The following is a 14,005-nucleotide window of genomic DNA, read 5'->3' as shown; positions in this document are numbered from 1 at the left end:
CAGATAAATAAAGTGGAATTAAAGAGGACAGCTGTTCCTCTTGCATGCAGTTTAAAACATCCAGCATGAAGGCCTACCATCTTCTGCCTGCCACAACACAGCAAAAGGACTCCAGATTGTGGCTTGAGAGAAAAAAGTACTTCCCAAAACCCTAGAGCCACACGCAAACTTTATCATGTGATGTGATTAAACCTTGCATGCCTTTATAAATCTCCAAAGTGACCCATGGGGCAAAAAATAAATAAAGCGAGTGATGCAAAGGGACAAAAGTCTTAAGGATGTTGAAGTTTCTGAGCTCCTTTGAAGTGTGATTCAGAACAAGGAGTTATACTCTTGAGCCATACTCGTCCTTGTCTCCAGTATTGTATCCAACATGCATGCCTTTGTCTCGTCCAGCAGCAACTCTAAAAAAAAAAAAAACAACAGGTGATACTGTGCTTTAAAGAAACACAGTTATAGTTATCAGTGAGGTGTAAGAAATGATGGGGGGAGCATTTAGACAAAGATGTAACGTTAAACACCTTTCAATCCCTTCCAGGATGTAATTTGGAATGAGACTGTGACATAGCCTTTCATCTCCAAAAGTATGCATTTATGTGTTTTGGAAGGCATTGTCAGCACTGCTGAGCCTCACAACAATAAGGTCTTCGGTTTGAACATCCTGGATAGTTGCAGGCTGTGTGGCGTTTGCATGCTCTTCCTGTGTGTGGATAGATTTTCCCAAGATACTGCACCTTAGATTAATTGGTGATTTGAGGTACAGAAAGTGATTAAAAACACAAAGAATAAAGTGCTGTATGAACATATTTAAGTTTCACTTTAACTGCTTGAGTGGTCAGCAAGAAAAGTGCTGTAGATACGTCGGTCCATTTCTCCCCTCTGGTTAATACTAACCTATCCTTACATATTTAAACTAACATTGTTTTCCATATCTAAAAGTATGAATGCAGTAGTATACTCACATATCACTCCTCACCAGTGTGGAAGTTATCAGAATTTAAAAACAGCTATAACATTACTTCCTCTAGACATAAAATTCTACATGCTTGTTTTTCTAGGTCAATTATTTTCATATATTTGTAACTATGTATCACAAGAATTACATAATAAGTTACAAAGTAACCCCATAAACATTGTCTAGTGTCCTACTAGTTGTTTATAGAAAACCATAACTGCACAAAAATGGGTTTATGATTCATGTGTTGTCACACTGCCAAGGAGTGACTAAGTGACAAGTGAATGCACACACGTTTCCCACCTATAAAATCCATTTAACGAGGGCACAACCACTATCAACTCCTGGACTTTTAAACTCTATATTTGATTGTCAGTTAAAGCAATCTGTCTCAATGTGTCAAATTTACATAGTCTTGTGTACTTTGTATTCCAGGCTCCATATCCAGTCATATAAAAAGCCAGTCAAATTCTTGTTGTACTTAGATATTTAGACTTCCTTAAAAAGTGTGGGGCAAACCAGGTTTGAGCGCCTTGACAACATTGTTCAAGGAATGGAAATAATCAAGCAGAGCAGATGTGGTTTAGTTAAAAAACAAAATGCATACAATAAGTTATTGTTCAGCAAGGGATGTTTTCTGTGATTTTGCCCTTTACCTACCTTTTTTGCCTTAATATGCAGCACATCAAGGTGACAATGAAAACAAGTCCCAGTGTACAGCTCACCAGTATGGGAACCAGTAAACCTGCAGAGCAGCATAAATATATATTTTGTCATAAGTGGCGATTATTGTTAAATAACAATTTCTAATGGGGTATGTTTATATTTCAGAGGCCTAAATATAAACTTGAATTTTCATGTGACATATCATAAATGAACAGAAATCAATACTTAGTAAGTCTTAATAATAAGGCTTTACTTTTAGACTTAGATGTGTTTAGTGATCTAAGAAATACTTAAATAATTAATAAATTATTATTATAAACCTTCATGTTATGTATTGTGGCTTAACATGATTATACATGTCTGTTTAAAAATTGTTTACTGAGCCTAAAGCAACGTACCAGTGTTTATCCAAGAGAGGTCGTCTGAGTAACAGAGAGAGAGAGAGAGAGAGAAATAGTGAAAATGCATTTTAACAGATTTTAACTCAGATAAGGAAAATAGTGAAAGGACGACCCATGACTGATAATAGAGGGAAAATAATTACATTTCAGTAATTTTCATAGGAGAAACAGACACTCATATGACACAAACATTGGAATTTTTGTTCCTCTCAAATTTCTCCCGCAGCCCATTGACCCATTTGAAAAAATGTATATAATGTATAAATGAATTATCTGTGAATGATGGTGAGACAGGTGTAATGGTGAAGATGCAAGGAATAGAGAAGGTGGATGAATATAAATACCTGTGGTCAGCCAGACAAAAAGCAATGGGTGATCTACAAAAGAGGTGGAGAACAGAGTGCAGGCAGCGTGGTGGAGTGGGTGGAGACAAGTGTCTGAGATGATTTGTGACACAAGGATGCAAGATTGAGAGGGAAGCTTTACAAAAATAGTATTGAGATCTGCCATGATGTATTGTATGGAAACAGTGGTATCCTTAAAAAGACAGAGGGCAGAGCTGGACGTGGCTGAGTTGAAGATGGTAAAATTCACTAGGAGTGACCAGGATGGGTAGGATTACAAATAATTCCATCAGAGGGACAGCTCAGGTTGAGTGGTTTGGAGACAAAGTCAGAGAGAGACAGCTGAGATGGCTTGGACATGTGTAGAGGAGGGATAGTGGATATATTTGACAATGGATGCTGAAGATGCCAGACAGGAGGAAAGGAGAACGACCATAGAGAATATTCATGGATGTGGTGGAGGAGGACATATAGAGGGTGTGTAGTGGTTCCCTTTTGGGACCAGATGAAGGAAACAGAAGAAATCATCTGTGCTGTGACGTGGATCAAGTCAGAATTTTAAATACACAAGCGCAGTCTAAAACTTTATCTTAACTATAGTTAACCCTCAACATTTTTAATTTGACTACTTCTTTAATCCTCCTCTATATAGTTAAGGTGCAGAATCTACAAAGTACACACTTCTTTTTCGTGGCATGCAAAATAAACATAATGTAGTCTAATAACTTGCTGTCATTTCTCCTATTTAAGCATTAAATTCTGTTCATAGATGTGCAACTGAAAACCTTTAATGCTTTATTATTTTATATAAATATAGAAGCGAAATGTAAAAAGCTTCCGTTACCCTGCAAAGATCTAAAAATCATGTTAGCTCAAAATAAATTCTTTTGGTTTAGCCACATTTCTACATTGTGTATGACAATAATTACTAGCATGGCTCCAGAATTACCATACTATAGGACTGAGCTTGGCATCCAGTAAAACACTTTAAATGGTCCTTGGCATCTCCCACTCGTACAAGTTGACACGTAAAGATTTTCACACAGGAAACTTGTCATTTTTTATAGTTTATTGAAAAGCATTGCTTAGCCAGGCAAATGTGGGCAAAGATACCAAAAGTACTAACAAATTAAATATATATATATATATATATATTTTTTTTTTTCAGAGCAAAAATATACACACTGAGATAGTCCTATCATTATACTGAGGACAGTCACTGCTGGGCACTGGTTTTGCATCCGATTGATTTTGTGCAAAAAACAAACAAACAAAATCTGTGACAAAGAAAAACTGTTAACGTTTCTGAAAACTACAAATATGTGCACACACAGGAAAGTAAAATTGTAATATCACGTACATAAAGCATAAACTGGTTAAAAGAATGCAGGGCGTGGCTTGGAAATTTGGCTGTCAGTGTGGGACACACAACTGATGTCTGCTACAGAAAGTCACACTGAGTTTCAACAATGCCAGGCATCTCTCTAGTCTTCCCACTCCATAGGCAAAAGCCAAGGATGTGGATAACCCTGGCTTTGTGGTTTCCTGGAAACTGTAGCAGTGGAATGACCATTATATTGTGTCATTGGCACGTCTTTCTCCAATGCTGTGGAAGTCTTTCTTTGATTCATCATGGCTTTAGTCAGGGAATGATTTAACTCAGTAGCCTCGTCTGTTGGCCGTCCCTGGAGAATATACCTGATGGTAGGGAGAGCTAAGTCTGATCTGCACTCGAGGTAGCTTTTTAGGTTAAGCTCAGGGAAAACTGCATCTCTAAGAGCCTGAACCATCTGATTCTCAGCATGGGACTGTTTGAGCTGGTGGGAAACTCTCTGCTCCAGTGAGACGTAGCTCAGTGTGTTTTCTGCTAGCCTGAGTTTTCCCACATGGCGGTTGGCCTGGCTTTTCTTCCCAAGGGATGGATTCAGCGTTTGTTGTTTGGATTTGGCCAGTCTCTCATTCTGCTGGGTTTTGAGGTCTTTCTTCTTGCCAGCATGGTGTTTCTCTGAGCCACTTGGTAGGAGCTTGTACAGGTCTTCATCAGCCAGGTCTCCTAAGTCGCCAACCAGTAGCTGCTGTATGATTTGCTTTCTTGTTAACGGAGATGTAACTGTAAGAGTACCATGCAGTCTTCTGCCTGCATCAGACACAGAGCCAATGTTGTTAAACATCCCCGCAAGCTGGATGCTCATTTGGACGATGATGGATCTTCAAGCCCACCATGCAACAGCGCTGCTCATAGCGATACAGTAAAAGCTCAAGCTGCTGTCTGCTAGCTAGCGCTTCTGAGAAGCTCATAGCATGGGATTTCACACTGCCATGTCACAGCACGTCTCATTAGGAAAGCATAGCTCTGCGTGGAAAGCTTTGAGGAAACCATGCACATTCATACCACACAATATGGACCTAAATACCATACATTGCGGTACACCAGGCAACCACATAAAAGTCAGGCTTTAGGGACAAATTTAAGGGCTGCAGATGTTTTCAGCATGTCAGAGGAGTGGTTAAATCAACATGTCTTAAAAGATGGCGTACTTCCAGACAAGCTCATCAAGCTCAATCAAATTTAAAAATGATCAGCATCAAATCTAAGCCACAAGCAGGTTACACCATACAAGCCAAAGCCAGCATGACAGCTGTAATCTCTGCAGCAGAATAAAAGCCCTCAATTCATTCAAATGTGTCTTTCAGCCTTTTTTTAAAGCAGCACAGCAGCCATGTCGCTTATGTGACCTTTTCACCCATGCTCAGGTAATAAAGCAAGCCATGTTTGTAGACCATACTTACGTTCTTTGAAAGATGCCAAGACGAGCCGATTGTCAACAGGTTGCGTTTTCCTGTAGTTGTTACTCAGCGACATAGAGGCTGAGTCCTGGGCATTCGAGGAGTAGAGCGTTGCTGCTAGGGTCAGAAACTAAATAAAGCACAGCAAAACAAAAGCAAGTTTAGCACAAAGGCTTTTCCACACCAATAAAGTTTAAAAGACGCCACACACACACATCTTAAAACATTTTTTGCAACTGCTTTCTTATTCTAATATTAAACCTGGTTAAAAGTCACTTCAGCTGCTGAAGCACCTGTTGGCGAGAAACTGTTATAGGATTCCTGAACACCGTCCACAGGACACTCGGATAGCACGGAGGAGTCGTCAGTGAGCCGTCGTAGCGATAATACTCATCCAAACGCGTAGGCAGCAAAGCTCTGATGTTGAAAGCAGGCACCTTCACTTTCTGATCTGACAGTCGGAATGACAAAACAGAAATCAGCTGTTGGGTGACATTAATGTAAAATCCATGACTGTCATATGAATGATTCACACCTCAAACTTAGATAAAGAATCACAAACACAGCTTATGTTTTGCATAGGCTTATGTTTACTCCACATTAGTACTTAGAAAAAACTAGTACTCGGGTCTTACCTCTGTATATAATACGATTTATGAACTTCAGAATGTGCTCAAAAGCTGGATTGAACATCCCAACCTTTATAGAAACACAAATAATGAAATAGTTAGGTCTACTTTACAGAAGAAAACAAAATTACAGAACATTATCCACAAGGTCTCACCTCAACCAGCACACCCAGCACAGCCAGGCCATCAGATTTGTCCACGGCGGTGGAAATATTGGGATACTTATCTGAATTGTAATGCACTACATGCAACTGTGAACAAAAAGAACAATATGTCAAGATCCTGTGGAGAAAAACACAAAACAAGAAGGTATTTTATGTAAATCACTCTCATTTTTATAACTCACGCCATCTGTGACATAGTACTAATAGCAGCGATTTGGTGGGGTCATGGAAAAAGTGACACATACACTGCCAGATTGTTATGTACACCACTGCATCACTGCAACAGCCCTGTGATAAACCTTAAAGTACCTTAAGACTACTACCCTGTGTTCAGACTATTACTTAGTTTCGGGCGAGCATGGAGGTTGGTATATCATGTCATTATAACGTCTCTGCTCTCCATGTTATCTCCTTTTTATTTAAATGACAACTGTTATTAGTGTACACTTATAATAGCTGTTCAATGCAGAGAGTAGATGTTAGTTGGATTGAACATAAGTGGAGGTATTCAGAAAGCATTGAATGCAATCTTCTGTGGAAGAAAATACCAAAAGAAAATATTTTACACCAGCTTTCAGAACGTTATTCTATATTCTGTACAACCCAAAGGCTTCTTAGCCCTTCTGACCAAATAGTTTTATTTACAGACTTTGCTCTGTCTTGAGAATTAAGGAAGACCTTTTCACCATTTCAGGAAAATGTTCAATTTCCCATCATGCCATGCCTCCAAAACAACATGTCATCAAGGAACTGTGGTTCTGGAGTCTGGAGAGACTTGAAAAGACGCATGTTTTCGAGATGTCCACACAGAAACTCAGGTCAAACCACAGCACCTTAAATGTGGCTGCACAGCAGCTGGAGCGTGGTCACATAAAATGAACACAGGTTGCAGTCGTTTCAGTCTGCCCACTGTAATCCAAATAATTCCAAATTATATACAACAGTATCCCATTTTCACCTACTTTACTTTAAACTTGCCAAAGTAAATAAATGAAACTATTGTGTGAAACCTGTTTACAGGGCTTCACACGTTAAATAGCACAGACAGCCGCTCATTTAGCGACGTGGTTTAAAACCACAGTATATAATAGCCTGGTACATACAATCCCCTAAAACCCTTTTGAGTAAGAGACTACATACCATCTAGCAATGAACATTCTGATACCGACCGATGTCTTTTTTCTGACTTTTAGAATATGCAACTAAATGCCAAATATGCTGATTTGATGATTGTAAACCAATGATTTATTTTGGTAAAAGAATCCTCTATGTTCTCTGTAATATTAGCAGTGAGGGTTTAGAGTTAAAGTTTTTATGCATATAATTTCAATTTACACTTGATTGCACATCGAAATAGGCAGCACGTAGAAGCAACACATTCGACAGATGGGTGTGAGCTACATATTTGCAGCAGTCTCAACAAACCACAACAGTGACATGCGAATGCTTTTCATATTTCATATTTAGCAACATCATCTTTGAAGGGTGTCAGTGGCTTCGATTCCCCTGCCAGTCAAATGTCACACGTTTCAGTCACAAAGTATTAATGCTTTGCTTGAAGCCAGAGTTGTCACTTCTAAGTACAGATAAGGGTAAAACTTATTTAAATAAGCAGACACAGATAATCATATCTTTAAATCCTGACAGAAGAAATATTGTGTGATGTTTAATAACCTCACTCCACTCTCTCATTTAAATATTATAACTTCTGTTTCAGTTCTGTTTACTTCAGTTTACTTTGTTAGTCCTCCTCATCCATATTAATTGAAGGTTGCTTTTCTCATTCAATTCAGTTCAATTCAATTTTATTTCTACAGCGCCAAATCACAACAACAGTCACCTCAAGGCGCTTTATATTCTAAGGTAGACTCTACAATAATCCCCACATTGACTATGGAAAGTCAGAGTCAGTGAGTCTCTGTGCTGGAATCATTCTAGGACTAAAGGTAGTCACCTACAAAGAAAAACATACTGTTTATTCATACATGCCAGAGGGATGAGGTGAGGTGAGGTGAGGTGAGGTGAGGTGAGGCGAGAAGCTACCTCTCAACTGAGAGTGTTGAGCTGGCAGGAAGACCAGTAGCAAAGAAAAGGCAGAAGTGAATCAGTAGCTAAAAGTTGGTAGAGTCAAGGAGAAAGTGAGATAGGCTACTGCTTGGTCATGACTGATGAGAAAGCTGCATCTTAGTCATATCACTTGCAGTTGATATTAAGATGGTACAGCTTATCGCCTAACACCATTCATCCTAACAGGAAATGAATGAGTTGATGAACCAACCAGAACGAATATCTGACATGTACATGTAGAAAGTTGCAAAGATATTGAAATACTTTAGGACAACTACCTTGAATTTGTACTTAAGTGTAGCACTGTAGTGCACTACCATCTCTGAAAAGTGCAGTTTGCATTGTTTACCTCTGCAGCATACTGCTTACTGTTCACCGTATGCTCAGAACCTGCAGGCCGACTGGGGGAGCCCCAGTGGAAATGGAGTTGAGCCGCAGTGTATCGGTTACGTAGGCTGGAGATGGACATCGTGGGGGACAATGAAAGCTGCACTGTGAATCAAAGCAAATGAAAGCACACATCAACATAAAGAGTCATGACTGCACCAGTAAACACTGGGGCATCACAAAACATGAGCTTTATCTAAACTGAGGAAGTCAGCATGCCAAATCCCCAACCCCCCACCCTTCCCTATCCCCACTGTCTTGTTCTGTCATAGTGGTGTAGCTGCTTTTAAGACCATTTATAGCCGGGTGACGCAAAGTGCATTTCGCATGATCGTCAGTGCATGACGAATGCTTGCACATGAAAACGCTTTGTCAGCCCATTTGGAATACACGTCACACTGATGATGCCACTCAGTTTGTGGTGTTGAGGCTCACCAGGTATGCACACATAAGCATTTCTGTGTTATTTGCATTCTGTGTGCAGAAAGCAGTTTTGTTATGCAGATATAACAGCAATGCATCCTTGCCAACATTCGGAAGGCATGACATGCATCCTCAGCTATACATGATTGTCACAAAAATTCCTAATGGAGCAGTTTGTACATGATGTTTGAGGGAACATGACAGAAGCGTATCTAACTAGTTTTGCAGCGCACAGTTTATTGCATAGTTTCACTTCACTTCGCTATGTTCTAAATAAATATTGCACATTAAATTTAAGCTGGTTTCCTTCATTAAGATGCGTCAGTCCAAGCAGAGGCGGATCAGATGAGTAGTCTTTGGTCATATTTTCCCAGGCAGTTAAGATAATAAGAGGTTGATTATAGAAAATTGTTGTGGCAAATGAAGAAAAAAGATCTGCCTATCATTTTCCTAAGTTTGGCCCAGAAAATAGGTCTCCACATTTATGTGTGGACATTTTAATGAATGCATAGACAAGCACATCACTTTGATTTGAAAAACTTTTAGATTTCAGGCCAAACAAAGCATGGCATACTTAAATATTTGCTTAGTTTGATACACACTGTCTTACTTGTGATGAGTGTAAGTACACATTACATCTTACATCGTATTGCACGTCTTACATATTCTTTGGATAACACTGTTGATGTATACTCACCAGAGTGTCCATTGTTTCCAAGAGTGAGCTGCTCATTTGGAGACAGGTTGTAGTTCTGAACCTCAATTGGACGTAAAGTGGGATCGAACCTTAGCAGATCTGACTTCAAGTCTATTGGTGACTGTAGCGCTCCACCACAATACGGATAATGCTGGGACCAGTGGTCCTGTCCTTGGGGTCCTGCAACAACATTAACATTATTACATTATGCAATTTTTGAATCTGAATTTACCTATCTGAATCTGAATACCTAGATTTCAATTTTAAAAGTGTGGATTCACCAGAAAACATTAGCATGGACATTTTTCAGAAACTAAACTGTTTAATGTTATCAGGCAAACATCTCACAGTGTGAGGCTAAACAGTGGGTGGCTCCAAAGAGGGCTAGAGTTTGTTTTAGTGTGTAATAAATGTTTTATCTTTGGTCCAAATGACTTATTATTATCTATAAACAAGATGGTGGGAGGAAGCCTACGACTCTGCTCATGCGCTTTTTTTGAAGCAGTGAGAAAAGAGAACCAGCCTGCTGCTTGCAGGCAGCGCCACGCAGTGAGAATGCCGTCTCTCTCCAAATGAGAGGTTTCTATAAAGTGCAAGACACCGAAAATGGCCACATTTACAATTGAGTCATACGGTTTACAAAGCGACCTCAGTTTTTTTTGTCAGGGGGTTAACTCTCAAAAATGTTTCCTCCAAGGCCACGAGGGACAGTGTGCTTTAAAATAATACAGAAATTGGGAAACAATTATTTTTTAAAAATGGACTGAGAAGAAAAACAGGAAGCTGTTGAATGTGCATTTTCATTGCGTGATGTTTTAAGTGTAAGCGTCTATGCACTGAGCTTTTCAAACAACAAGTCAGGCTAATAGTTTGCAATGAATGGACTTCATCAAATTTGAAATGTCACATTTGTGACAAAATGGAAGAAGCTGTGCGTATGCTCTCATCTTGGCAGCACAATTGCTGCTAATTCATTATCTGTTTAGCATTCATCAAAAGATTCACCATTCACCATATGCCAGCTGCCCATGGTTAAATATAAAAGATTGCCCCCAACCTCCCTCTCAGACAAATGTGGATTGACTGTATAAGACATGCCAGAAGTCGTCAACCAAAGTAGCAAAATCACTGAATACTTGTTTGATGAAAAGCTCCAAGTTCAATCTAGGCAAACCGTCTCTAACTAAGAAGAAAATTGTTCTTATTTTACTTTTTCTGTTACTCACTATTCATAACATTTGTGTTTTACTTTGATGCTGGGTGCCCTTTAATATAGGATGTTTAGTGGCCCTTGGTGGTCCCTAGGCAGTACTTGGTAGAACATAGATGACTGTGGGTAATTTCTACGTAAAAGAAATCTTAAAATAGAAGATTTTAACAAACTTTTCTAAGCAATCCTCTAAACATCACACTGGTAGCAGAGCAGGGCGAGAGGAATACAACAGACATTGTTAATCTCATTTATTTTATTCTCGTGCAAAGACTCATTGTATGTCCTTTGCCAGAGGGTGGAGTGTTGAGGTGGAGATAATTTATATGACTCAGCTGTAGCACCACCACCAACAGAAAGTGCTACCAGTAGACAGACTGCTGACTACTATAATGTGGAATTTAGTATTTAATCTATGTTATTCTATGTTATCTATTTTTGTATATTTATATATTGTGCATATTTCAGGATGAAGCACCAAGAAGCACTGTCACAGTGCACCGTACTGACATATAAGGTCAGTCATTATCCTAATTAAGAACAGATACATTCTAATCAAACTATATTAATCATGACTACAAATTACTGACCAGAGAAGTGGGTATTTTCTTATTCAGCCCAAAGGAACCAGAGGTAAAGAATCCCTCCACCGTTTGGGTAACTTTTAAAGGTAATAGAGGACTTGATCAATGATTTTTTTCCCCAAAGATTGCTTAAGATTTTTCCAGAAAACAAAAACAAAAAAAATGTCAAGACAGATTATATACATTTCCATTGCTTCACCTGCAAAGATTTTGCTTTAGCATTCAGACATTTTTTTTGCTGTAAAATAACGACGAGAGGTTTTAGTAAGAGTAGTTTATGTAAGAGATAGACATGATTCAAGAAGTCCCTCTCCATGAAGCTTAAGGCACCAGACAAAGGCAGCCAGCCACTTATGAAATGTTATAATTGTAGAGTCCGACTTTGTTCATCACAGACAAAAGTGGTGACTGTGCATGGTGTTTACCACACTGTCATCGCTTTTGTCTTCCTGTTTGACACTGTGACTTAAAACACTGATGAAGAGCCAAAAAGAAAATGCTTTATGTCAGTTCTTACTGGATAGGCAAAGCCAAAAAAAACAAAACCCCCCATCAACAACAACTTTATTATATCATATAAACTTTTTATATTTTATTTACCATATATATATTACAAATTGTGTGTGAAATATTGTCACACTTACCATCATATGTCCATTTGGCACCTAAACAAGACAGAAAGAAAGCACTTGTAGAACAAGAGTTTACGGTACATACAAATGGTAAAATTTCAAAGCCAACTTTTGATGAATTAAAAACGATCACGAATCAAACTACACACAAAAGAAACACAAAAGAAAAAGTAAAAAAGAAAAACTTCTTGATCTCCGTCACTAAGCATGCAGCTGGATTGAGACACCTGCTTTAAAGCATCATTTTCTACCCACACACACAGAAAATCTTAGCAATGCATGGTAAGATTTCTATGTATTTATTTCTTTACTGTAGGAGCGCTTACCATGCACTGCGCTGAATAAAGTCAGCTGAAGGGAAACGATGACAGTGCGAGTCAGAAAGTGCATCTTGATCGCCTCAGACCTCCCTCGCAGTCTGCTGTCAACCCGGTGCGGAGCAAGAGCTTGAAGCACCGAAGCCCCAGCCTTCAAACCGGCCGGCTTTTTATACTCATGCCGTCAGCTTCTCTGTAGCTTGCGCTGACGTCAGAGCAACAACATAACCAGCCTCCACAGTCATTTGGTCACGGTCCGGATTGTGACAGAAACGACCGCATATAAGTACAGTCAGTCATTTAGGTTACCGAGTCCGATGTACCAGCAGACAAAACATACAGACCTACACACTCCAAACACACTCCTAACATCTGTATTTGCTAACAGTTTAAAAAAAAAATACAACTACTAGACTGTAATCCCTAACAGTTGTTCTAGCTCATAACTAATAAGCTCATAACCAAAGATGGGCAGTAACGCGTTACATGTAACCCGTTACTGTAATCTGATTACTTTTTTCAGGTAACGAGTAAAGTAAGGGATTACTATTGCAAAAAGGGTAATTAGATTACCGTTACTTTCCCGTAGGAACGCTGCGTTACTGCGTTACTAAAACCGTGATTTTTTTTGCAGAATGTCTCATGACAGTGACATAAGCCAGTGCGACGTTTGTGACAACAGCTGTGTGCAGATCAACAATGGATCATATATGGAGTGCAGAGAGAGTATGAGCGTGCAGCGTTTAAAGCGTGGAAGTACTGACCTTACTTTGAGTTTGATTCCGTAAAAAGTGACAAAAACATTAGTGTCCGCTGTGCGTGGGAAGAAAACTTCTTTTTACAGCGAAAAAACCCCTAAACTTCCAAACAAGCACCGACGTAATGGGAAACTCACAGAGAAACTCGCAGATTCTTCCACTGACTGCGGCACACCTGCACCAGGGTAAACCTCCGCCTACCCAACTCCTGCTTTACAGGTGAAAATAGAGCAACAGGACCGCTGAGTCTTTGACTTTATTTATTTTCTGCTGTGTTTTACTTGCATCGATTTGAAAGACTGAGTGTAAACACAAAAAAAAATATTTTATTTTATGTGCTGGAATGTGCAGAAAATAGGTTTAAATATTAAACAAATTTCTTCCAGTCAGAGAATGTTGCAGATAATTACATTTTTGCTTGATGCATAAAGTTAAAAGATTAAAACTAATAAAACAAGTTTTAAAAAGAGACTTTTCCATTTGATTACATTTTGTATGATGGATTATGCAGAAAAAGTAGAATTGGGCTGAAAGATCTATCGCTTTATCACCTATTCAGGTTGTAAATCGTGTTTTTAAAAAGTAACTAAGTAATTAATTACTTTTGAAAATAAGTAATCAGTAAAGTAACGGGATTACTTTTTGGGGGAAGTAATTGGTAATTAGTAACTGATTACTTTTTTCAAGTAACTTGACCAACACTGCTCATAACACTCAAATGTCGTTTTGTAGTTGAGCAAACTATAAAGTATTGAGCTCTGTTGGCTTTTATGCAGCTTTAATTGAATAGGGCTCAATATTTTTTAGCTAATTTTTTTGGAACGCTCAAAAAGTTTAAGAAGCATATATTAGTGACGTTCTGGTGGGTGGAGTCTTGTCGCTCCTTCAGGAAAGCTGAGTCAGCCATCTTGAATTTACCTTGATGCGGGGAAGATTTGGCCAGCCCGTGTGGATTAAGAGTCCCCAACTTCAACCCACCACGAC

General features: G+C 38.9%; 1 protein-coding gene across 1 annotated transcript; it reads right to left on the bottom strand.

The window, feature by feature from the left end:
• Positions 1-3,431: 3,431 nt before the first annotated feature.
• On the bottom strand, positions 3,432-12,417 carry ca12 (carbonic anhydrase 12). The gene is made up of 9 exons (XM_086298725.1): positions 12,273-12,417; positions 11,959-11,979; positions 9,521-9,700; positions 8,363-8,505; positions 5,938-6,033; positions 5,789-5,852; positions 5,447-5,604; positions 5,157-5,283; positions 3,432-4,503 (listed from the first exon to the last, which is right to left on the bottom strand). Exons 1-9 carry the CDS (start codon positions 12,334-12,336, stop codon positions 3,851-3,853), a joined length of 1,506 nt encoding a protein of 501 aa, XP_086154851.1. The 5' UTR covers positions 12,337-12,417; the 3' UTR covers positions 3,432-3,850.
• Between the last annotated feature and the right edge of the window lie 1,588 nt (positions 12,418-14,005).

The sequence above is a fragment of the Aulonocara sp. 'chitande type north' Nkhata Bay genome, linkage group LG7, assembly GCF_057382095.1.
Source record: "Aulonocara sp. 'chitande type north' Nkhata Bay isolate Kocher_YH1m ecotype deep benthic linkage group LG7, A_spYH_male_GT1.1, whole genome shotgun sequence".
NCBI classification, from domain to species: domain Eukaryota; kingdom Metazoa; phylum Chordata; class Actinopteri; order Cichliformes; family Cichlidae; genus Aulonocara; species Aulonocara sp. 'chitande type north' Nkhata Bay.
This window is presented reverse-complemented; position numbering and strand designations above follow the sequence as displayed.

Bases quoted from the DNA above. Each gene is read 5' to 3' on its own strand.
- ca12 (XM_086298725.1), bottom strand. From the start codon at position 12,336: ATGCACTTTCTGACTCGCACTGTCATCGTTTCCCTTCAGCTGACTTTA. The intron at 9,701-11,958 runs GTAAGTGTGACA...ATGTTGTTGCAG, and splicing joins TGCCAAATGGACATATGATG to GACCCCAAGGACAGGACCAC. The intron at 5,853-5,937 runs GTGAGACCTTGT...GTTTCTATAAAG, and splicing joins TGCTGGGTGTGCTGGTTGAG to GTTGGGATGTTCAATCCAGC.